The sequence below is a fragment of the Magnolia sinica genome, chromosome 2 (assembly GCF_029962835.1).
Source record: "Magnolia sinica isolate HGM2019 chromosome 2, MsV1, whole genome shotgun sequence".
NCBI classification, from domain to species: domain Eukaryota; kingdom Viridiplantae; phylum Streptophyta; class Magnoliopsida; order Magnoliales; family Magnoliaceae; genus Magnolia; species Magnolia sinica.
In genome coordinates, this window is record NC_080574.1 from 4737665 (window position 1) to 4760812 (window position 23148).

Genomic DNA, 23148 nt, shown 5'->3' on the forward strand with positions numbered 1-23148 from the left:
GATCCAAATGCATTTCAAAATGGGTTTTCTTTTTTCTTTTACAATGTTTCAGTTTTCTTATCATAAATATAATGGAAAGATGTCAAGAAGAACTGTCTATTTGAATAACAAGACCTAGCATAATTTAAGGAATGCCTTACCTTTTCTTTTGTTTAACCAACTTTTCACAGGCTATCAAGTAAAAAATTACACTTGTGAACTCTAATGACAGCTAACTATCTAATCAATGGCTTACAAAATGGACAGCACAGATAAGTTGTGATGGAAGAGTTCATCATCAAACAAGATAGCCCAATCTAATGGAGTACTGCATTTTATGCTTATGTCACTTAAGAATAACTTTGATGTGAAGATCCCAAGTTCCTATGTGTAAAATCAATGTCTTTGAAAATAGATTGTGAGGATAATCTAATAAATGTGATATTTGTCATAATCCCTATGGTGAGCTAAACCGTATAAATGTCTTACAGACCTGTGATCACTCAAGTGGGAAAGGGCTTGGAAAAGTGATGAGAAAGATCATTGTCTTCCTTAAGTATTCAAAATCTTGAATTCATAAGAATAAAATAAAATTTTAAATAATTTTATTTAATAATGTCTAATGTGTATTTTTCTCAATTACACCATTAATAAAGAAAAAATAAATCAAAATTCATAATTACCAAAAATTAAAAAAAAATTAACCCTAACAAAAGTCCTAATTCTAATAAAACTCTTTTAAACTCTAATTTTGCAAAAATAAAAATTCCAAATAAATTTACTAAAAGAGTTTTAGCATGATTACAAGTAATTTATAAAAAAAATATAAAATTCTAAAATTCTAAAAATAAAAAAATAAAAAAAAAATGAAATATTATAAAAATTGGAATTACTAAAAAAAATAATAAATAAATAAATAAATTCTAAAATCACATGTTTTATATGGAAGTGTGCATTTTCTCGCCAAACGGAAAGACATGACCCACTTTGTATGTCAGTTGGCTCTAAATGGCCTATTCCAGTCAAAATTCATTAGTTGCGCGTCCCATAATAATATCCGGATCAAAAGTTATGGCCAATTTATAGTTCACATTTCAAATGGCAATTTCTTCATATTTGAATTGAATTTCTTCGAACCAAATATGCTTGTGATGCATTTACATCATGCCCTATATGGGATTGGGCACGAATCTAATGGATTACTTCCACTTTCATTTGGCTTTCTTTTAATCTAAGTATGCTGAGAGTGTACCTATGTAACATCACATCAGTCCTCTGCACTTGGAAAGAACTCGTCTTCGAGTTATTCGACGGACTTGGCTCATGATACCCATATGTGCTCTGCTACATTGAAAGTATATGAGATCTCTATGTCCTTGGGGTAATCAACAATATAGGTGTGTTATTATTAATTTTCCTGAGGATCGAAATAGAATTTGTTTTCTTATTCATCAACTTATTATACGTCAAGTCAAGAACCTCTCAAATAACAGGAGCTAACCCTAGTTAATTTGGATAAGGCTCATATGACAACGATACCCAATCTACATTAGTCACCTCATAAATATTTAATTTTGGCAAATCTTAAACCCTGCAGTCTATGGCCGATCAAACCTAAAGTAACTAGGCATGATCCATCTTCAAAATGAAACAGTTAAATGAATTAAGACAATGATATTCCACCGTGGGAGTTCTTTTGGATACCACCCATTCACAGTGAGGTCCATCACATACAAGGCTTGGACCATCGGAATCCTGACCGCCAACAAAGAATACTCTGACTGACTAACAAGACCGGTTATGGGGTGAACTCTGATGGTATAAGAAAGCAGTGGGGCCATGTAATTTATTCACAAAATCTGGACCGTCCATTGGATGCGTGGACCCACACTTAGATAGGCCACAGCACAAGGGGTATGGTGAGAAGGGACGCCCACACTTAATTTTTTTAAGGAGGCCCACCACGTTATGTATACAGAATCCAAACCTTCAGCACACTTCGTCTGTAACTATGAAGAGTTAGGACGAAAACCAGGCTGTTCTGTAACTAAGGTGAGCCCCAGTGAGAATCAACGATGTGGGTCCCATTCCACCTAGTTGGCTGTTATGTGGCCCCCAAGAGTTTTAAATAGAACTGATTTTTTATTTTAATTATTATTATTTTGGAGGGGCCCTGTAATTCCTCATGAGTTCTTTTGTAAAAAGTGTCTTACGTTTGCTTCGCTTGGGCGGAATCAGTTAAGCCTTTGCCGGCTGGGTTTGTACATGGTCATTTCACTCATTTGCATCCAATCGGAAGAGAGAAAATTACCACTTTATACCCGACCTTTTATCCAGCGTCTTTTATGAAGAATCCAAAAATTACCTTCCCAAGTTAGACCTTGCACGTATGGGCAGAGCATTTGAGGATGTAAAGACCCTTATTCTACCTCTAGCTATGGTTATAATCCGTAGCCACAGGTCAATCACTTTGAAAAGCAGAGTATTTTCGTCCTCAAATGCTCTGTCCGTACGTAAAAGGTCTAAGTTGGGAGGCTAAGTTTTGGATTGCCATAAAAGATGCTGGATAAAAGTTGGGGCATACAGTGGTAATTTTCTCATCGGAAGTTCATGCTGCATTTTTAGGTTTTTTGCCGGAATACACCTACCATAGAACAAATAGGGACTTCATCCTTTTGATTTTGATTACCTTTCAATGATCCAAACCGTTTATCCGATGGGACTCACCTTATGGGTGATATCCTAGAAACAAAAGAGCTAATGGATTGAAAATTTCAGCTCTTTCGTCATTTGATTCTTTTCCATTAAATATGGACGCTCTCCTTGACCTTTGAATAATCAAAGCGTTCAAATATTCAATGCGAGATTATTTTTCGTGATCGTCCATCCACGATAAGGCCCATCATATAAACGGTTTATGTTATCGAAAAGTACCCTTATCCAACTTCTTAAGTGGCAACATATTTATTGCAGTGGGATGTACTCTAGCAAAACTCTGATTGGAAACCCAAACACAGAAGCGTTGGCAGTCCTGGGGTTGGAGTGGAAGTTGGTTTCTGCCTTATGACTATGACGTGCGTTTGCCACAATTTATTCAGTCATGAGAAGGCATCCCGGTTGATACCTGGCATGCGTGCATGGCAATCCTAACTCTCCAGATCATTGGGCCCTATTGTGGGTGGATCATATCCGTCCATTGGATGGCCTACAGATGACATGTACAGTTGCGGTCATCACATCAGTTTGAATTTTAGCTAATGCTCCATCCACATCCTCAGTCACGTTCTGGTAATCCAGATTAATAGTTTCATATTTGCTCGTGTGTAGCGCACGAGTTGCCACAATTTATTAATTGCACCCAACCCACATGGGTCTAGCTTTGTTTCCATGTTTCTTTCTCTACAAATAAGTCACTATATAAGCTGTTTATGAGCATTTTACTCTTGATATTGGTGCCATTTCTACTCTCCAAATGGGAAAATCCTGTTTGGGTGCCCACTTAAAAATGAGTTCATCTCATTTGAGGGTGCGTATGAAAATTGGTGATATTAGGTGCAACCAAACACATCTTTAATGATAGTTATGTATTAGAGATCATGATTGTTTTTTTAATTTTAATCCTCACCCAAAAGAAATATGATCTCTAATACATAAAAGAATAACTACAATGAGATTGACTCACTTTTAAGTGGCATCCAAACAGGCCCTATGTTTTCTATTTTGTATTTTTATATTTTGGTATTAGTGTAGTGGATCATGCTCATGCAAAATCCAACATGGATGCTGCATGCATGTTTGTCAATCCAGAATGTCTAAATCATGGGTCCTGCCAGGTGAGTTCGGCACAAATTAAAAAAAGCATGCTTAAGTTAGATTTGTCCAATTTGTGTGGATTCTACGTTTTTTAATGGCCTGGATCATGGACTAAGTAGCAGTTTTGGAGTGCAACTATCTAGAGAACAAAAATGCATGGGTACAACTTGGCCCAACATCAGTCCATATGAGTTCATTTTGAACAGTGTTAGTCACTCGTTTCATTTCAGATAGGAAGCCTAAATCAATCTCGCATGGTATGATATTTAAAGCCATGGTCTGGATTAACACTACCTTAAGTCTAAGTTTAAATAATAACAATTGGATTTTTGGTCCCGCAATGACAAAGGATCATTCTCGAGCCTGTGAATGAGGTCTCTAGGTCGAGCATAGGCCTGATTTTGAAGCATCATTAATAATGTCCGAGGCCAGGCCTAGACATTGCAATTTGCAAAAGTTTCCACCGGGCCCAAACAAAGCCCAAGAAGGAGCATGTATGTTATTTTAATAGGCTGGATTGGCTCTAAAATCATAGGCCTAGTTAGTAAATGGGTCAGACCCAAGTCTATTTTTAGGCCCAATTAATAATTTGGTTATGCTTGGGCTGATCCTTACCCTGACTTATAATTTGGTTCATTAGCACATGTGGCACGTGTGCCGCCACTAACTATAATTCTAGGTTTTGAATCTTTTTGTATTGAACGTTTTCTTGAATAATATTTTTTGAAAATTTTCATATTTTATTTTATTATTGGATTTATTTTAACAAAAGTAAAGTAAACATATCCAAAGCATTTATGGGAATAAAGAAGATCTCTTTAGCAAAAGCATAAGAGATTCTTGAGTAGAGGTGTACACGAGTTCATCCGAGTCGAGTTTGGCACAACTCGACTTGGCTCAGCCGCTAGATGATCTAAGCTTGGCTTGGTCCTCGAGCCTAACTTGTCAGCTTGGCTCAGTTCAATCAACAACTCAGGTCAGTTCGAGCCGAGTTCTCCTGTGCAGCATTTTCACAAAACACATGGATTATGCTTTTAAATTCTCACTGTATGTAAAATATTAGCAACAGTTTTATGAGTATTTTATCAAACACCTTGTAGGCAACATCAAAATCAAGAAAAAATGGTATTTGTTTAATGAAACATATCGTCCTTGCCACCAGCCGGCACTTCATTGAGTCATTTCATCAAACACTTAGTGAGTAACATCAATATCAAAGTAATGGAATCACCGAACCAATTCGATCCGAGTTTGATTTGAGTTGAGTTCGATTTGAGTCGAGTCGAGCTCGGGCAAGCTCAAACTCTGTTCGAAAATTTTTCAAGCTGAAAAAATCAGCTCAACTTGGCTCGAACTCAGTTTTGAACCGCGCCAAACTGAGCTTTTTTGAGTCAAGTCAAGCAAACTAACCTAGCTAACTTGGTTCGTGTGCAGCCCTTTTCTTGAGTTCAGTTAAAAGTATGGGACTGATCCTCCCACTGGAATTCCAAAATAGGGTTCATTTGTGTTGCATATCCACGCTGTCCATCCGTTTTTCCAGACTTAGAGCTCAAAACTTAAGCAGATTCAAATTTAAGTTGGACCACACCACTGAAAACTGTAGTGGTTAACCATTAAAAACTGAGCTATTAAAGTTTTGGATCCAGCTCATCTTTGGATGGCAAATGAACATTAAGGTGGACCCTAGGTGGGCCCTGGTTATTTTTTAATGGCAAACATTCAATTACTACTGTTTCTTGTGGTGTGGTCCACCTCAGACATAGATCTGCTTGAGTTTCTAGGACCATGTCCTTAAAATGATATAGAAAAACGAATAGACCGCGTGGATATATAACACATTCATCAAGGTGGGCCCACGGTCAGGGTAACACCTAATCGGCTCCCCATCTTACACGTGTACACATGATGAAAAGCTCAGATATCGCACATGTGAACGCATGTGAATGGGCTGAGCTCCACACACGTGTGGTCTGAGCGAACTTCATAGCTTCTCCCTCTCTTCTCATCCTTCTTTCTCCTTCCCATTGCAACCCTCAGCGCTTTGTACGACGAATCATCCCATCCGTTGATAGAAAAATCCATGGCATGACCCATTTCTCCAAATCTTCTCAAAATGCACCCAAATCTGTCCACCTTCTCCCTGCAACTCCCATCTTCCTCTCCATTGATCTCCAACTTCAGAGCAATCTCCATTTCAGGCCTCAAACCATGCAATTCACGGATTCCTGAGAGGTTTCGGAAGGAACCCATCACCAGAATCTACTGCGTTTCAGCTCGGCCGAAGAGGAGAGAGGTAACGAAGAGCAGCGAGCGGTCTGAAGCGGAAGATCTTGTTCGGGTTCTGCTGAGGAATTCCAGCGATGAGAAGCCGCTGGCGTCGACGCTGAGTAAGTACGTGAAGATCATTAGAACGGAGCATTGCTTTCTCCTTTTCGAAGAGCTTGGGAAGAGAGATCAATGGCTTCGATGCCTCGAGGTTGGTTTTGTTTCTCTTCAAATGAATTTTCTATTTATTGGAATTTTCAGCTTTTTTGGGTGCCTTCTAAATGTTTGATTGTTGGTCTCTTTCTTTTTCCTTCTTGTCTATGTGGTGGGTGGACTCACTAAATATCCAGCCGGGTCAGATTGACTGGAAGACTCAGTCGAGTTTTCACTAGACTCAACTTGGTATTTAATAATTGAGTTAAATATATTTAAAGAGAATTGCTCCAGTGTTCCTAGTTGCATTGGGATACTTGGACCATCCAATCCATGGATCTATGACTGTTCATTAGGTCCAAAGCATGTTTCAACGATATTAACCTTCCGATCAATGGCGTTAAAAATGGTGGTCGAGATCATTTACATAAAAATAGGTCTAATCAACAATTGGGCCCTTACTCTTGCCCGGGTGGTAGACTCCCGGGAGTTTCAACTCCCTGTCAAGGGTTCGAGTACCCATAGGTGGTGAAATTCCACCAGCGTGAGTGTGTGGGGTGTGTGTGCGTGTGTAAAAAATAAAAAATAAAATTAAAAAAAAAGGTCTAATGAACAATTTTATTCATCTATTTGTTAGGGACCATTATGGATTGCCTATGATTCTAGAGAATCACCTTTGTAAGGCAATCGTAACCATCCCGATCCATGGGTTGGAATATGGATGGCTACAGAAGATAAAAACCAAATTAATGATGAGATTAGATCATCTGATCAGTGTGATTTTTAACTAGTAGCCCATGAAATGTGTTCTAAACTTAATGGACAATTCTACATCAATTGCTTGGACCGTACAAATGAACCAATGCAACTAGGAGTAGTATAAGTTATAGTGCTCTGAGAGCACTGGAGCATTTCTCATATTTAAAAATAGGGGCTGGAGTTCTTTTTTTTTTCTTGCTGACATTTAGCCATCCATTTCATAGCCATTAATTGGATGGTTATGATTGCTTGACCAGTGTGATTTTGATATTTTCTCAATAAAAAATTGGGACCCACAATTTATATGGTCTGGATAGTCGTACATCAATGCCGTGTGTGGGGAAAATGAGTCACCGCCATTTTTCAAATGGTGTAAAGCTAGAAATAGGAGTCTAGCCCTTAAAATAGTTATGTTGAAGAATATAAAATGGTGAAAATAAGCAAATGCATTTCTAGGTGTTTACTTCATTAGTGGGGTTGGGAATTCAAAGGTCAAAACTCTGATCATTTTTAGTTTTATAACCAAGTGACTCAGCTTGAGTCACTGTGAGTCAACAGAATCAGCGAGCCAACGCATCAAGTTCTATAGATCCGAGTCGCATTAATTAACGAGTTTCCTAGACTTGGTTCCAAATATCATTGAGGTGAGTTAATTTGGCTGAGTTTAGATTCAAGTTGCGAAGTTTTAGAACCATCTTCGGGTTTAGTATATTGGTTGTTTCGAATTATGGGTACTTTTTGAATTGTGAAATCAATGCCTTGGAGTTGGTTTTTTGTTTTTCTATAAAATATTTTTATTTTGGGCAGTTAAGAATAGCAGCTGTAAGACTAGCCATGCTTTATGGGATAGATGTTTGGCAGCTAAGGAACAACATGCTCATAGGATGAGCGTGTAGCTGAAATGAGGATGTTGAGATGGATGAGTGGTAAAACAAGGCAGGACAGAATCAGAAATGAATGCAGGATCGTAGAAGTAAAACCAATAGGTAATAACTAATAAGACGAGGAAAAGTAGACTTAGATGGTTTGGCCATGTGCAATGGAGACCAAGAACTGTACCGGTTGGGAGTGAGCTGGCTCAAGTTGAAGGATCTAAAAGGGCAAGGGGAAGGCTCAAAAGGATGTGGATGGAGATCATAAGAAAAACCTAAGGGCCTATGGTTTAACCGAGAATATGGTCCGTGATAGAGTGGAATAGTGAAACAGGATTCATGTAGCTGACCCCAATTATTTGGTATAAAGCTTGAGATGATGATGATGATGATGATGTGGATGATGTTTTTATTTTGAAATATTTTGGGGTTTTTCATTTTTGAGGATTGATTATCTTGTTTCACCCATTTTTGGTTTGCCAATATACAAGTAGAAAATCTTTTTGAATTTGGCTGGTAATCATTGTAGGGAAGGTAAAGTAATATGCTTGTATGATCATGGGTCCTTTGAATGGTGAAACAACATCTTCATGTTGGTTTTTCATTAGCTTATGTAGTTTTTGGATTTGGCAGTAGAGGCCCGGTCTTGTAGTCCACGCACTACGGAGTTAAATTCACAACCCGGTAGTTGGGCCATCTCACCACTGGCATGATCTGAACTTCCATTTTACATGACTCCCTTTCAGGTATTCAGGTGGATGCAGAAGCAACGATGGTATATAGCAGATAATGGTGTATATTCTAAGTTGATATCCGTGATGGGGAAGAAAGGCCAGACACGGATGGCAATGTGGCTCTTCTCTGAGATGCGTAGTAGTGGGTGCAGGCCAGACACTTCAGTCTACAATGCACTGATTACAGCACATTTGCATTCTCGAGATAAATCCAAAGCTTTGGCCAAAGCCATTGGATACTTTGAGAAGATGAAAGGCATGGAAAGGTGCAAGCCCAACATCGTAACCTACAACATTCTTTTGAGAGCATATGCTCAGGCACAGGACGTAAATCAGGTCGAAGCCTTATTCAAGGATATCGACGGGAGCATAGTTTCAGCTGACATCTATACTTACAACGGGGTGATGGATGCGTATGGGAAGAATGGCATGCTAAAAGAGATGGAGTCTGTGCTCTCACGCATGAAAAGCAATCAATGTAAGCCAGACATTATCACATTCAACCTACTCATTGATGCATACGGGAAGCGACAAGCATTTGATAAGATGGAGCAGGTCTTCAAGAGCTTGCTGAGGTCAAAAGAGAAGCCAACGCTACCCACATTCAATTCGATGATAATGAACTATGGGAAGGCCAGGCTTAGAGAGAAGGCAGAATCTATTTTGGATAAAATGGCCGAGTTGGGCTATCAACCTAGCTACATCACATATGAAAGTCTCATCACAACTTACGGATATTGCGATTGTGTTTCAAGAGCAAGAGAAGTGTTCAGCGAGATGATAGATTCAGGGAAGGAGATGCAGGTCTCGACTTTGAATGCTATGCTTGATGCTTATTGCATAAATGGGTTACCAACTGAAGCTGATATGCTTTTGGATTATGCATCGAGTAACAGTTTGTTGCCAGATGCTTCGACATATAAACTTCTTTACAAGGCCTTCATGAAAGCCAACATGAAAGAGCTGCAACAGAAATTGCTAAAGCGCATGGATGAAGACGGTATTGTTCCCAATAAGAAGTTCTTTTTGGAGGCCTTGGGAGCATTTGGTTCATCCCAAACAAGATCAGGGTCTGATCATGACTTGAATGTTTCAAACCCACCACAGATTAGTGCAAAGACATAGCAAACCTGAGAAACTCCCTTGGTACACATTGTTGCAAGAACTTGGGTTGGCTTAACTTGAAAAGACAGGTTGTTGTTAAGAAGTTGGATTTTGCGTCGAAGGGTGCAGCTGCAATGTGCTTCATGCTTATGGATGCGTTGACCATTGCTGATAATTGTTGAATTGGGCATTTGCCTTGCCTTGTTCTTGTATTGTGTTTTTTTTTTCTCTCTCTTTTTTTCCTTTTTTTTTTTTTTGTCTGACGGTCATGTTGTATGTCTTTTGAATTCAACAATGATTTACGATTCTTTGACAGAAAGAAGCTGATAGTTTCTTTCGAAGGTCTTTCTTAAGAAGGATTTTTTTTACACTTTCTTTTGAGAAAAGCAGCAGTGGTGCTTGCGCTTCACAGAGTTCATGAAGAGCATTCCAGAATATCTCTACCATACATGTGCCATTAGGGTCCAGTGATCAGGACTCTAGATTTGCCGAGATGCCGTGTTGAAACGGAAAATAAAGGTGGCCAGATTACATACGTCATCCAATCAGAGGCCTGCAAATTGGATGGTTTAACCCAAAATCATGCCAATGGAGTAAGAAGTTGTGATAAATTTCTTGTTGTTTTCAACTGGATTTCAGCTATTAATTCGTAATTTTTAGACAACTGAATATGACAGGGCACACATGTGCATATGATCAGAACCACCGATCAGATGAGCCCCAATTGACAGACCATTGCCCAAAATGGCAGCAAGTTGCCTGGTCGGTAGCCTGCAAAAGGACAGGTGAAAATTCACCAATAGTTACCCATTGATTAGCATCACCAAATTTGTGGTTAGGATCATCCCAATCAATATGATTTTCTGGCTATGGCACATCCCAATGTTAACTTGGAACGTTGCTTTGCTACAGTTACTAAAATGCCACTACTGGGACAAAAGTAATTGTATTCGTACTGGTTGAGAATGATCTATTTTAGGGGGACTGGGATCAGAACCAGAAGACCCCTATTGATATCCCAAAAATGAGGTTTGGGTTGAAAAGAGTGGGAAAACAGAATCAAACTTGGTGCTCTTGATTTTTTGTGCATCCACAAACGCGGCGCGTAGGTTTCTGTTGAGGCCACAAGGCTCACTGAACTCCTTTTTCTGGCAATGGGGAATTTCTGCAAGGTTTCTTTGCAACAATCACCAACTTTCTAGAGAACCTGGGAGCATTTTTCAGTAAAATGCATTTTCTTTTTCTTCTTCTTCTTCTTCTTGTGTGTATGGGTGATCAGATCTGCCAGTAATTGAATTGAAGATGTAATTCTGTCTTGGGGCTTGGTTTATATTCATAGTCTTATTGAACTTTTCATATGTTTGCTGATTTTATTTTTCAGATGGTACTGAAATTGATTTTCCTTGATTTGAGTTTCACTGCTCCAAACAGATATTCCATTGAAGAAAGCCATCAAAGCCCTAAACAAGTACAAGATGCACACCCTCATGGCCATGAGGCCATCTACACACATTGAAGAAATCATAGTCGTCCAGAAACCGCTCATCACCACCTATTAGAGAGATGCCCGCATACTTCTAGCAATCCAATATTTGGCAGCTCCAATTTGTCAACCTCGGCTACAAAAGATTTAGTGGGCCATCATTCCCCTCCTGATATTTCCCTTCTATCAACATTGACAAAGCTTCCGGACAGACCTGATCACATACAGGTACTATATATGCAAACATTCACATACAACCGTCTTACCCACTCCACGTGATCTTGGGAGCGCAAAAGACGGGCCACACAATGAAGATTACTGGGGTAACTCATTAGGTGGGCCACACCAGTCCATTGAGTTGGAGTCAGCGGTCCACTGATTTTGATGGTCTGGACTGCTAGTCCAGCTGAATTTCATCAGCAATTATCTTCATGGTGCCCACCTATGGCTGGGATGTTCTAAAGCAACCACAGGTAAGGAGTTCACAAGCAGTGCCTATATGTGATCGTTTCTCATTTATATATGCTAAAAAGATGATCAATAGAGCCCCATTTTGGGTTATGGGATCCATTTCTCTCATCTGATATTCTCAGCAAAGGACATCTTATGGTGTGGCTGTCGGATACTTCTATATGCCATGAAATTTGAAAAAGAACCCAAAAAAAAAAGCACTCCATTAATCAATTGTAGAGAGAGAGAGAGAGAGAGGCATTTCTCATCCTTTTTTTTATTTTTTTCTTTTGAAGATATTGAAACAATTATATATACAGTTGTGTACAAAAGAAATATGCAATTCAGTAGAAGCCTTGTCTCATGTTTTCATAGAGAGCCAAGTCCACTAACAGGTAAAATAAAACCCTAACAAGTAAAAGGAAAAAAATATACTCTAAAATGCTTCATCATTGTCGCTATCAAGCTCGAGGCCTTCTGCAGCTAGAAGCTGACTGATTACCTTCTTCTTCTCTTCTGCTGCCTTCTTCCGCATTAAATCCCTCTTCTTCAGAACAAGGGTATGCCTTTTGAGGGTAGTTGAGAAATTCTCCATGGATGCCTTCTTTTCTTTAGCCAATATCCTCCTCTCTTCCTCTGGATCTATCTGAAATCACAACAAAACAGGAGGAGAAATTTCTGTGAAGATGCAATCAACAGAAATTTATTCTATTCGTCACTCATCTATTCTGAACAAACGGGATATGGAATTATGCAATACCGTGCAAAGTGGAGGGGGGAAAAAAAGAAAGAAAGTGCAAGTGGAGAAATTAGGGCCCATTGTTATGGGATCCAAACCATCAAATTGATAGGCCATCCAGTGGATGGTCCATGCCCCTAAACTGACTTGACAATATTATATATAACCCTTCAATTAGTTGCCTGGAAACACACGGCTCAGAAAAGATGCATACATTCAACTGAAAAGAGACAAGTGATTGAATTGATAGAACCTTCTCCAGGAGATTTTGGGGCAAGGTCCATCCATGATGGAGCCACCAAAAGGAACAGCTCTGATCACTTGTATTGATTACCCTACTTGTACAAAGTGAAAACCTGAGAATACTTGCATATCCTCAGGTCAGAAATCATACAATTCCTTGTGCAGGCAACCATCGTACAAGGCACATAATATTTAAATACATTGAGCAGATAATATTTAAATACATTGGTATGCTGTTCTGAAAGTATTACAAATGCAAGTTTCTCAAAAACCCACCAAAAAAAGAAAAGGAAAACTCCTACTTTTGCAGCTAGGTCAGGTTGATCTGAAGACTCGACTCAAATCGCTCAATATTTAATACTTAAACTAAGTGATTAGATTAAGAAAATGTGTTTACTTGTACAAGTATAAAATAATGGCTGCATCTATCTTGAAAATAGTGCATGGGAAGTTCGTACCACATGCATATCTAGCTTGTGGGGTCGGGCATTTGGATCTCGTCACTCACTTTGACTTTTTAAATAAAAATCCATCTGACTCGACAAGTGACTCGGTTCGAGTCACACCGAGTAGCATCAAGTCAACCAAGTTGGTGAGCCAACAGAATCAGTCGTGGCAATTCAGAACCGAGTCTTCCTTGACAGAGTTTCTTGGTGACTCAGCTCAAAATCCCACCGAGTCAAGTTGACACAGCCAAATTTCAGGTCGATCACTGAGTTTCGGTCAATACAGAAACAACCGGTCAGTAGGAAACTGTTCAATTCAAGTACCTAACTTGAATGAGTATAAGAAAGAATTCCTGGAATAATTAATCTGCACATATGTAGGTTGCAAGTCCAAGTGAGTGGGGGTGTGTGTGCGTGTGTAAAAAAAAAAAAGTCCAAGTGAGCAACAACCTTGTGTATTCTCTCCAGCAAACGTAAGATTATCACGGCATTGTTCTTGAAAAACCACAGTCCTGAATGGACCATTGAAAGCAGAACAGAAAATGCAACAGGCACACTCCACAAGCAATGCATTTGCATGATGGGATCTTGGTGAAATGATGGACTGGACATACTTTAAATAACAATCATATGAACAAAGTACTTTCTAACCTTAGAACGAGAAAGACGACGTGCGCGGAGATTCATTTCACGCTGCTGTTGCTCAGCCCAAGCCGCAATGGCCATATCACCCCGCTGATCAAATGCTTTTCGCTTTTTGATCAGCCACTCCATCCATGCTTCAGAAGCCTGATGAGGTGATAACAGAAGAGCAAGAGGGGAAAAAAAGAGGCATATTATTCACTAAGTAAAATGATACAAAGAAGCACCAAATGCAATACCCATAAGAAAACTATCCATGTAACATCTTCGACTTTCTATATATAATCAGTCAATGGTTTACCATGCTATTTCTATCAGTCATGTTTTAAAATGAACTCAACAGTCATCAAATGTAAGTTCTAATTTCTTTTACACTCAAATATTCTAAAGAACTGAATAAGCTAACAGCCTAAGAGACTAGTCTGCATTTTGTTCAGCTAAAACAATCAGCTTGGTTATTTGATATTTCGAACAGCAATTTCTTTTTTCTATTCTTTCCTCTCTTTTTTTCTTTTTTTTTGGTATCTTATATAAGATGTTTGTTCTACATAATAACTTCACACAGGTAAGGAAATTAATAAATACAATGGAAATAAACAAATAAACACAGTCCGCATTTGATGTTTTCAAAAAGCATATAAATAATCTGGCCGTATCTCAGCTTGTAATTGAGAATAAGGCTGCAACTGGATTCCATAGCCTACCAACTTACAATAATTCACATCTACTAAGCAAGGGCTGCTGACAAATACTGGGATGGATCAGTGCATTGAGAGCCCAAAATAGACGATTTTCCGGCTGAGTACCAAGAAGGCACCATCATCATCCTTACCTAACATATAAATTTGAGCACAACTGTAATGTATCAAATGAGTGGAACTAAAAGTCCCAGTAAGTTCCATTTATAATTATTCAGCCAAGGTTGTTGGCAAATACAATTGTACTAATTATTGATCCATTTTTTATAAATATAATTAATTGCTTAAAATCATGGGGCAAGCTTTACTCAGCGCAAGTTGCATTTTATGTTGGAATTGAATGTGCAAAGACCATAAGATTCTGGTTGCAATAAAAATGATTTATCAATTCCTTATCTAGCAATAACGCGATCAGATTAAGCACACAAAAATTCTGCCTCAAGCTTAAAGTTGAAAATATTCTCTAGAGCATACTAAGCAAGCATTTGATTTATTTATTTTTTTTACTTTGGCATTTCCGCTGGTCAACTTCTGCAACCATTATCTATGTTGATATTTTGAATCATGTGCTCTGTCTAGAAGAATAGCACAAGTGTTTACTTGGGCAGCAAACACTGCAAGCCCTTCCTCTGTTTAACAAATAGGGAAGCATCTGTTTGGATAATTGATAAATAACATGCATAAAAATTGTAAAGGAAATAAAATTAGCCAAAGTTATTTAGAGACTTAGAGACACAAGAATGACATGGAAAATAGAAATCGAACCTTCATTGGATTAACACGATGATCTCTATCATATTGCCTCCGCTTCTCCTCATCTATGAGCAACTCATAAGCAGCTTGGATCTTAATGAATCGAGCTTCAGCTGTTTCCCCTTCCTCAAGTGTCCCTCTACCATCATACACTTAACAAAGGGAAAAAAAATCTATCAGCTAATGATCAAGGCACTGATACAGAACATGAAGCACATGCAAAATATCTGAAGACCAAAAAAAACTAAAAAAAAAAAAAAAAGATAACAATGAATGCTAAACAAGGTCACAATATAAAACTTGGCAGCTACAGAATTTCTTACATAGGGCAGCTTCCAAAAAAGCCTCACTAGTGTAACCAAAGTAAAGGTTGGTCTAGCACATTCCCCAAAAGCATATTCAATGCTTACTGCATATGAATCGCAAGGAGCATCATCTCCTAACCACACAATCATGATGATTTGTGGCCGATGCATGAAAATCAGAAGAAATTTCTAATTCCATTGTTCGGAAGAGAAGTGAATCCTGTCATGCCAGACCAATACCCTGATCCTTCCAATGGAAAATACAAAACTTTTGCATAACCCACTAAAACATAATTTTGAAGGAGGTTTTCATAAAAGAAAACTGAAACAAGTCAATTTCAGTACCATGTATGCAGTAAGGATAACTTAAATGAAAGATGATGAATTTCTACTGAAAAGCATAAAAATGTACAGGGAAGACTGAAGAGAGCACAAATATACAATCAGGTTTATCAACAGTGATCCTGGTACTGTCGATATTAATATTATTGATAATATCGACAAAATTATCAGTATTGCTGGGTTACGATACAAATACTAGGGGTAAAATAAAATTTGCAAGATACCATTGATATTATTGATGATATCATTGCATGTATCGAAGATATCACAAGACATAGGCAAAATCCCTTTGACAAAATACACTGCATCATCAATATCATGCGCCATTATTGATATTACCAATGATACCAACATAATACCAGAAAATTTCCAGAAAATAAAAAACAAAAAAACCACAAGTGTTTCATTTTTTATTTTATTTTTTTGGATCTTTCATGGGAATGATTTAAATTTGGTGCATCATATGCGATGCATTGTTGCATTATTTCTTAAAAATTAGTGCATTAGCATCATATTATTAATTAAATATTTTTGTCCAACAACACATAATTTGGACCCTTACACAATGGAGATCTATTTTGTATAGTTGTTTTTTGTAATATTTTGAGTTATGAGTGTGTAATCATGTCTTTTAATGTTTCCCAAAGTTTCACTGAAATTTTTCACCATTTTCCTAATGTTTCCCCAATGTTTTCTTAGGCAACAATATTTTACCTTCCGATACTATCGACGATATTGATACATGTTTCCGTATCCCAAGTCATTGATACATGTAACGATGTAGACATTCTGAACACTGTTATTATCAATTTTTAAATCGGAACAAAGTACCACCACTGAAGAATGCAGCAATTCACGTTTGAAGACACCACATAGGTTGAGATAAAGAAGCAAACCATCTGGATGATAGTATTTAGCCAGTCGCCTATAAGCAAATTTAATTTTCTCCTCATCAGCATCCCTTTCCAACTCTGCACATTAGAAACAAAGCAAAATAAAATCACACAGTTGGACACCTATGTGCACAAATTAAATGAAAGATCTCTGTGTTATTTAATGCCAAATTAGCATGGAAGAACAGACTATTAAATTGCGACTTCATGTATTATCAATGCATAAGTGTCACAAACAAACAGAAAGTTGCATGTGGTAACAAAGGAGCATTGGAAAAATGAAATTAAATCATGACTCATGAGACCAAGCAGTCCAGCCTTATGGTACAAAATTGACTAGATGACTAAAGCCTATATAATATATTTACTATACAAGTTGTATCTCCTGCTACATCAGCACAGGTAAAGAAATGGGATATGGGGTATGATCCTGAACTAAAAGGCTCTATGCACATCCCCCTACTACAAAGTACAAAAACGCATGCATACAAATGAGTATCAAGGTGTGCCAAAATGGTTACGTATCGGCCGTTACGGCCGATACGTAACGGTAACAGTAGGAACCGTTACGCGTTTCGGGGTCGTATCGGCCGATACCCGATTTTGTACCCGTATCGGCCGATACGGGCCCGTTACGGGGTGTAACGGCCGTAACGGGCCGTTATGGGCCCGTAACGGTAACTTTTTTCTTTTTTTATTTTTAGCTCTGTTTTTGCTGTTTTTTGAAACTTCTTGCTTCCAAACTGTTTCTCACTTCTTCTACTACTAATTTCGACCAACCTTGGCTAGGTATTTGAGATAAAAACACATTATATTATAGATTTTTTTAATCAAAGCTCGGTGGGCCATTTTTCAGAAATTTGTCAAAAATAGGTATTTATACTTTTTTAATATGTTTTGCTGTTTTAATCATGTCATATGATGTGTTAATCATAGTATAACATGTTAATGTGCATTTTACAGATTTGGGGTGCCATTTAATAATTTTTTATTATTTTTTTCTATTTACGCATGAATTTTTGGCCCCTTTTTTTAAAATTCGATGATGATGCATGTATTCTTGCATGTGAATGTGTACATGTAGCCGTTTATATATACATTTGTATTCATGCATGTTTGGATATGCTCATCAGGATGATGTAGCACCTGCATGTTTCTTTATTCATGCATCTGAATGGGTACATGTATTTGTTGGTATACACATTTCGTCACCCTCCGTATCGGTTGTACTTGAATCGTCACATTCACATGCAAGAATACATGCATCATCATCGTCATTATCATCTAAGCCTTATCCTAACTAATTGGGATCAGTTGCACAAATCATGTTCCGCCATTCCACTCTATCAAGGACCATATCCTCAGTTAAATGCCACAGTATCTTTCAATTAAACAAAATTGAACCACATAAAAGACCTCCAAAGAGGAGTAGAATCTACAGGATTCAAGCAATTGTTGTAAGGGCCGTGAATAATTTAATAATATTAATAAATATATATATATATATATATATATATATATATATATTTAATCTTATCTTTATTATTATTTATTTATTTTAAATCTACCTTATCTCCTATCCTATCTAAATCTTTAACTCGTTTAGTTTAAATATACCTCTAAACACTCCTCGCATCTCTCGAGATAAAAAGAGTTCTAGTCAAACTAAAATATTAACAAAGAGGCTACCTGCGACAACAGAGAAAGGGAGAAAGAAAACTTTGGAGTGCTTACATCGGGTATGTATATCGTCCTCATTCTAGTATTTTTATATATCTAATATAAATTGATTCGGTGAATGCAATGAACGGTGTGGATTGGTCACACGTTCATTGTATTGGATTATGGGTGGAGGCCCTTTAAAGGTGAGGTGAACCTAAAATTATGTAATTGTAGTTGGTGCGCATCTGATCAAATTAGATTTGGTCTGTACGGATCATATGATCCCTAAGGCCAAATTATACAAAGGCCCTAATATTCAGATCAATCTAACCATCAGATGGGCCACATTAGTTAGACCTAGAAGTGTTTGATAAAGGAATCTTGGATATTTTGCGCAAGTGTTGCTATCACTTGGCGTAGAAGGTCAAGATGGGCCATTGGTGAATGTGTGGTTAGATCCACACCACTCCTCAAATGCATAGAGGTAAAACATGACAAGACCTCAAGAATCTGAATGATCTGACCATTCGATGGACCACCCTGATCAAGTAATTATCATTCAATTTTAAAATCTTGTGAGGGAGAAAAAAAAATAGAATATAAATTTGAATTACTTAATTATTTTGGATCTGGCCACTAGGATGTTAATCAAAGGTGGGCCCCACCATGTAATACAAATAAATGAATAATAATACCGTTGATATAATTGATAGGACCCCGACATTCAAATCAACCTAATTACATTGCAGAGTCAACACTACCAAACTCAGGTGAGTAACCCAACTTGTCTCATAATTCATTAAAATTAAAATAAATCATTGTGATTGTTTGATTTATTTACTGGTTTGAATATTTTTGTACGATAAATTTATATGTGAATATTTTAATTGAGACAACTATGCCAAATATGAAAATACGCATTTGCTTATCATCCCTTATTCATTGCATTGCATAATGCATGGTCGATCCTAGGGGCCCTCCCTAGAAGAAATGTCGATCCTGGTAGAGCGTTACCAGATGCGGGCTATGCCCAAGCCTACCGAAAGGTGGAAGCCTACCCAACGGGTGGATGCGGGTTGACGACCTCCAACCCAAGCAGATGGACGATCACCCCATCTGATGCATTCATACCCCATTTTACATTCATATCTTTGTACATGTATTTTTGCATTATTTTAATTATTATGATTATGAACCATGCTGGGTTATATCACTAAGCCTGGCCAGCTTTTTTTTTTTTATTGATGGAAAAACCATACAGAGGAGCCATTAGCAGATGACGTGGCGCAAGAACCAGAAGGATCTACTGTACCTGAACACGACCCACCGGAAAAATGGCCATACCTATTCAAGGATGAAGTGGCTGCATTAGAAAATTTTTAATTATATGTTTTATTTTGTTAGCACAGCTTAATTAACGAATAATGCATACTGGTATTCATTTTGAGACTTTAAGGAATTATTTAACTTTATTTCTTTAGACCAATATTAGCATGGAATAGATATCATTATAGTATAATGGTATAATAAATGAATAATTTTAAGGTTTATTTTATTTTTAAGGATTATCAAGATTTACAAATGCTTAGTTGATTGGTGTTATGTATTATGTATGTGTGATTGAGATTATGGTAGACTTTATATTGAATGTAAATATCACATGCGATTAAACTAATTAAAGAATTAAGTTGGTATACTTGTGTATAAGTTACGAACCAAAACTCAGGTCTGAGGGTGCACACTCTGTACCCGGATTTTGGGGCGTGACAATTGTCCTGCAGCAATGCAACTTATAGTGATGGAATGCAAGCAGCTTTTTCCATCAGGCAAATATTGAACTAAACAAAATTGAACAAAGTAAAGGCCCAAAAAGAACAGATTTACAGGCTTCAAGCTATTGTCCTGCAATATGCAGCCTCTACTGACAGAATGCAAGAAGTTTTCCAAACCATTCCAAATTATTAACAATTGCAAAAAGGAAATTTTCCATAAAAGAGGCATTTCTGCATTGGCATCTCATAGAACTGATTATTACATAAAATTTGGAAGAAATGTATGAAACTCTTATAATGTATCACCAATCAAATCCACACACCCATCATATGTGTCGCATACGTCAATCAACTCGATCCCAAATACTCTGAATTGTGGGCTCATTGTTGATGGCGCATCTCCTGATTATTACAGCAATCGGCGATCCTACCATCTGATTTTTCATAGTAGTTAAGGACAGCTGACCTTCTTCCTTTAACGATCCATCCAATGGCCACTTGTCAGATGGTTAGATTGTTTAATCATTTGGATTTTCGAACCATATCTATCCACAACAGGGCCCAAATTAAACATTCTGGATTGATGTATACGTTTATTCTCATAACAATAATAATAAAGTGAAATATGATTTTTTTTTTTTTTTCTGGGTGAACATTACTGAAGCAAGAACAAATGTCTGATAGCAAGACAATTAGTTAAGTCACTAAGAGTTTGATCCACCATCATCTTCCAGAGCAGCATATAGTTACACTGGAATCTACATCAAGAAGAAAGAGAAAAATGAATGCTGAAAAATGAAAAAAATGAAACAGGATTTTATCAACATCCAACTACAAGGAAGCCAATTGGTCATTTGGCAACCCAGAATTTGAAAATTAGTTCAACCCAGAATTTGAAAATTAGTAAGAACTGGATTCCAGGGAATTTCATTCCGTTAGTCGTGTTTGGCAGCTTGCAACTGGAATCCAATTCCCAGGAATCAGCAAGCCAGCGATTTAGAAAGAATCGCAAATGGCTTAAAGGAAGGATTTGACCTCCTGCAGGAATTGAATTACCAACCAAATCTCAGGTTGCCAAACATGAAAATTGGATTCCAGAAGGACAAATTCCAGGTTGCCAAACGACCCCACCATTGCACATCAAGAATTGCAATATTCTGCGTAACTTCATCCAATTCCACGAAATTTTTGAATTGAAATTCTAGAAGATACTCCTAATAACTGAAAGAATGGACAAGAAAAAAACAGAATATTGATTCCAGAGAGAAGGATTTAGACAATTACCGAGCGTTTCGTAGGGTGACTTCTCCGATTTCCATGTGGAAGCCCTGGCGACCGTTCTCTTTGGATTGAAACGAGATGCTGGATCGATCCTCGGGAATTCAAGGGGATCGAAGCAAGGAGAGAATACGGAGGGTGACGAAACGTGGAAATTAGGTTTCTGGAAAGGAAATCGAAGGTGGTTTTGGTGCCTGCAGCTGCAGAGGAAGGAGGAGAAGAGAAGGTGAGGGCGACAGACAGCTGCTGCTCTGAGATTGCTCATGCTTGCTTTCCTTTTGATACAGAGAGAGAGAGAGAGAGAGAGAGAGAGAGAGAGAGAGAGAGAGAGAGTATAGGGTTTTAAGGAGAGATGGATAAGGGTATTCTAGGGTTTCATGTGAGGATCGATTGAAAGAGGTGAGAGTGAGAAAGAAAGACGAAAGGTAAAAATATGAAAAAAAGGAAAAAAGAATTTTTATTTTTATTTTTTTTTTTTAAAATGAGAAGAGAATTTGAAACCCAGACGCAATCTCTTCTCAGAAATGAGAATGAAGAATGGGAAAAAGACCAAAAACTTCGATGCTCTGGCAGAGTGTGATAGATGATACGCATGCACTTGCAAATTGCACGCCTCTCATGCAAAGAAGTTAAATTAAACTGTACACATTATAGTTACCCGTTTAAAAGTATTATGGACACAGAATTGCGGTTATTTGATTATCTGATTATCCGATTAGCGGATATTGATTGAACGGTCACAAATGAAAAATATCCAACGGTCCAAATTTAACAAAAGTGTCTACGAATAAATCGTTGGGGTCATCCAACCAATCTGATTTTGGTACTGACAGTTTCAAAAGTGGGTTCCACAAATTACACTTGTATAATTTCTCAGTGCATACGTATCATATCTCTTCAAGAGGAGTCGCATATACGTGGCCGGCATCTTCGCATGTTACACGAGGTTTTCAGTTCTGACAGTGGGCTCAAGGTTCTGTAATCCACACCGTCTGTCTGTTGTGTCCAACGGTAGGTGCACCATACCTCCAAAGTGTACTTGGGAGGACAATCTTGACCTTTCGATTTGCTGCTTACAGATGGACGGTTAATAAAAGTTACAGAAACTCTCTATATTTTAGCTTAAACAGGTCTTAACATGGTAGCCGGGATCTTCCAAGAGATTTTTTAGTATTTATCGACTGAACCATGGGCTACTTGAAAGAACTTAAAACGCGCGTATACCGTGCGAAGATGGAGCGGCCGGATACATGATATGAGAAAATTACCATTGTAAACTCTACCTTTAATCCAGCATCTTTATGACAATCCAAAACTTACCTTCCCAAATTAGACCTTTTAGTGCTGAAAGAGCATTTGAAGACGCAAATACCCCTGCTTTTAAAAGTATTTTTCGTTTCTGTAGACATATGGCTACGGATTATAACCGTAAGCAAGGGGTATTTTCGTCTTCAAATGCTCTGTCCGTACGTAAAAGGTCTAAGTTGGAAAGATGAGTTTTGGATCTTCATAAAAGACGCTGGATAAAGGGTGGAGTTTACATTGGTAATTTTCTCACGTGGGGTGTGATATATGATATTATTCATCGATTCCATCCTTGAGAAATGTTACGTGCAACTTGCGTCATATAAGTTCGGTGCAGCTCCCACGTGGCATTATACATGGCAAACTTGTGTGGTGATTGGGACCATTGATCTAATGACCACATACGTGAACGTAATACAGGCTAGAAGAATTTCTGTTTTGGACAACTCTGGCCATCA

The 23148-nt window shown here is 37.8% G+C and overlaps 2 protein-coding genes across 2 annotated transcripts; one reads left to right on the top strand and one right to left on the bottom strand.

Moving 5' to 3' along the window:
• Positions 1 to 5787: 5787 nt before the first annotated feature.
• On the top strand, positions 5788 to 10020 carry LOC131232412 (pentatricopeptide repeat-containing protein PPR5 homolog, chloroplastic). Its single transcript, XM_058228636.1, has 2 exons — positions 5788 to 6268; positions 8588 to 10020. Exons 1-2 carry the CDS (start codon positions 5906 to 5908, stop codon positions 9698 to 9700), a joined length of 1476 nt encoding a protein of 491 aa, XP_058084619.1. The 5' UTR covers positions 5788 to 5905; the 3' UTR covers positions 9701 to 10020.
• Positions 10021 to 11862: 1842 nt separating this feature from the next.
• On the bottom strand, positions 11863 to 21826 carry LOC131232420 (uncharacterized J domain-containing protein C4H3.01). The gene is made up of 5 exons (XM_058228644.1): positions 21392 to 21826; positions 16677 to 16751; positions 15146 to 15285; positions 13692 to 13829; positions 11863 to 12258 (listed from the first exon to the last, which is right to left on the bottom strand). Exons 1-5 carry the CDS (start codon positions 21648 to 21650, stop codon positions 12049 to 12051), a joined length of 822 nt encoding a protein of 273 aa, XP_058084627.1. The 5' UTR covers positions 21651 to 21826; the 3' UTR covers positions 11863 to 12048.
• Between the last annotated feature and the right edge of the window lie 1322 nt (positions 21827 to 23148).

Excerpts from the sequence above, each read along its gene's own strand:
- LOC131232420 (XM_058228644.1), bottom strand. The coding sequence starts at position 21,650 with ATGAGCAATCTCAGAGCAGCAGCTGTCTGTCGCCCTCACCTTCTCTTC. Across the intron at positions 15,286-16,676 it reads TAAATACTATCATCCAGATG|TGTATGATGGTAGAGGGACA; the intron begins GTTTGCTTCTTT and ends CCCTTTGTTAAG. Across the intron at positions 12,259-13,691 it reads GTCGTCTTTCTCGTTCTAAG|ATAGATCCAGAGGAAGAGAG; the intron begins GTTAGAAAGTAC and ends TTGTGATTTCAG.
- LOC131232412 (XM_058228636.1), top strand. The coding sequence starts at position 5,906 with ATGCACCCAAATCTGTCCACCTTCTCCCTGCAACTCCCATCTTCCTCT. Across the intron at positions 6,269-8,587 it reads AATGGCTTCGATGCCTCGAG|GTATTCAGGTGGATGCAGAA; the intron begins GTTGGTTTTGTT and ends ACTCCCTTTCAG.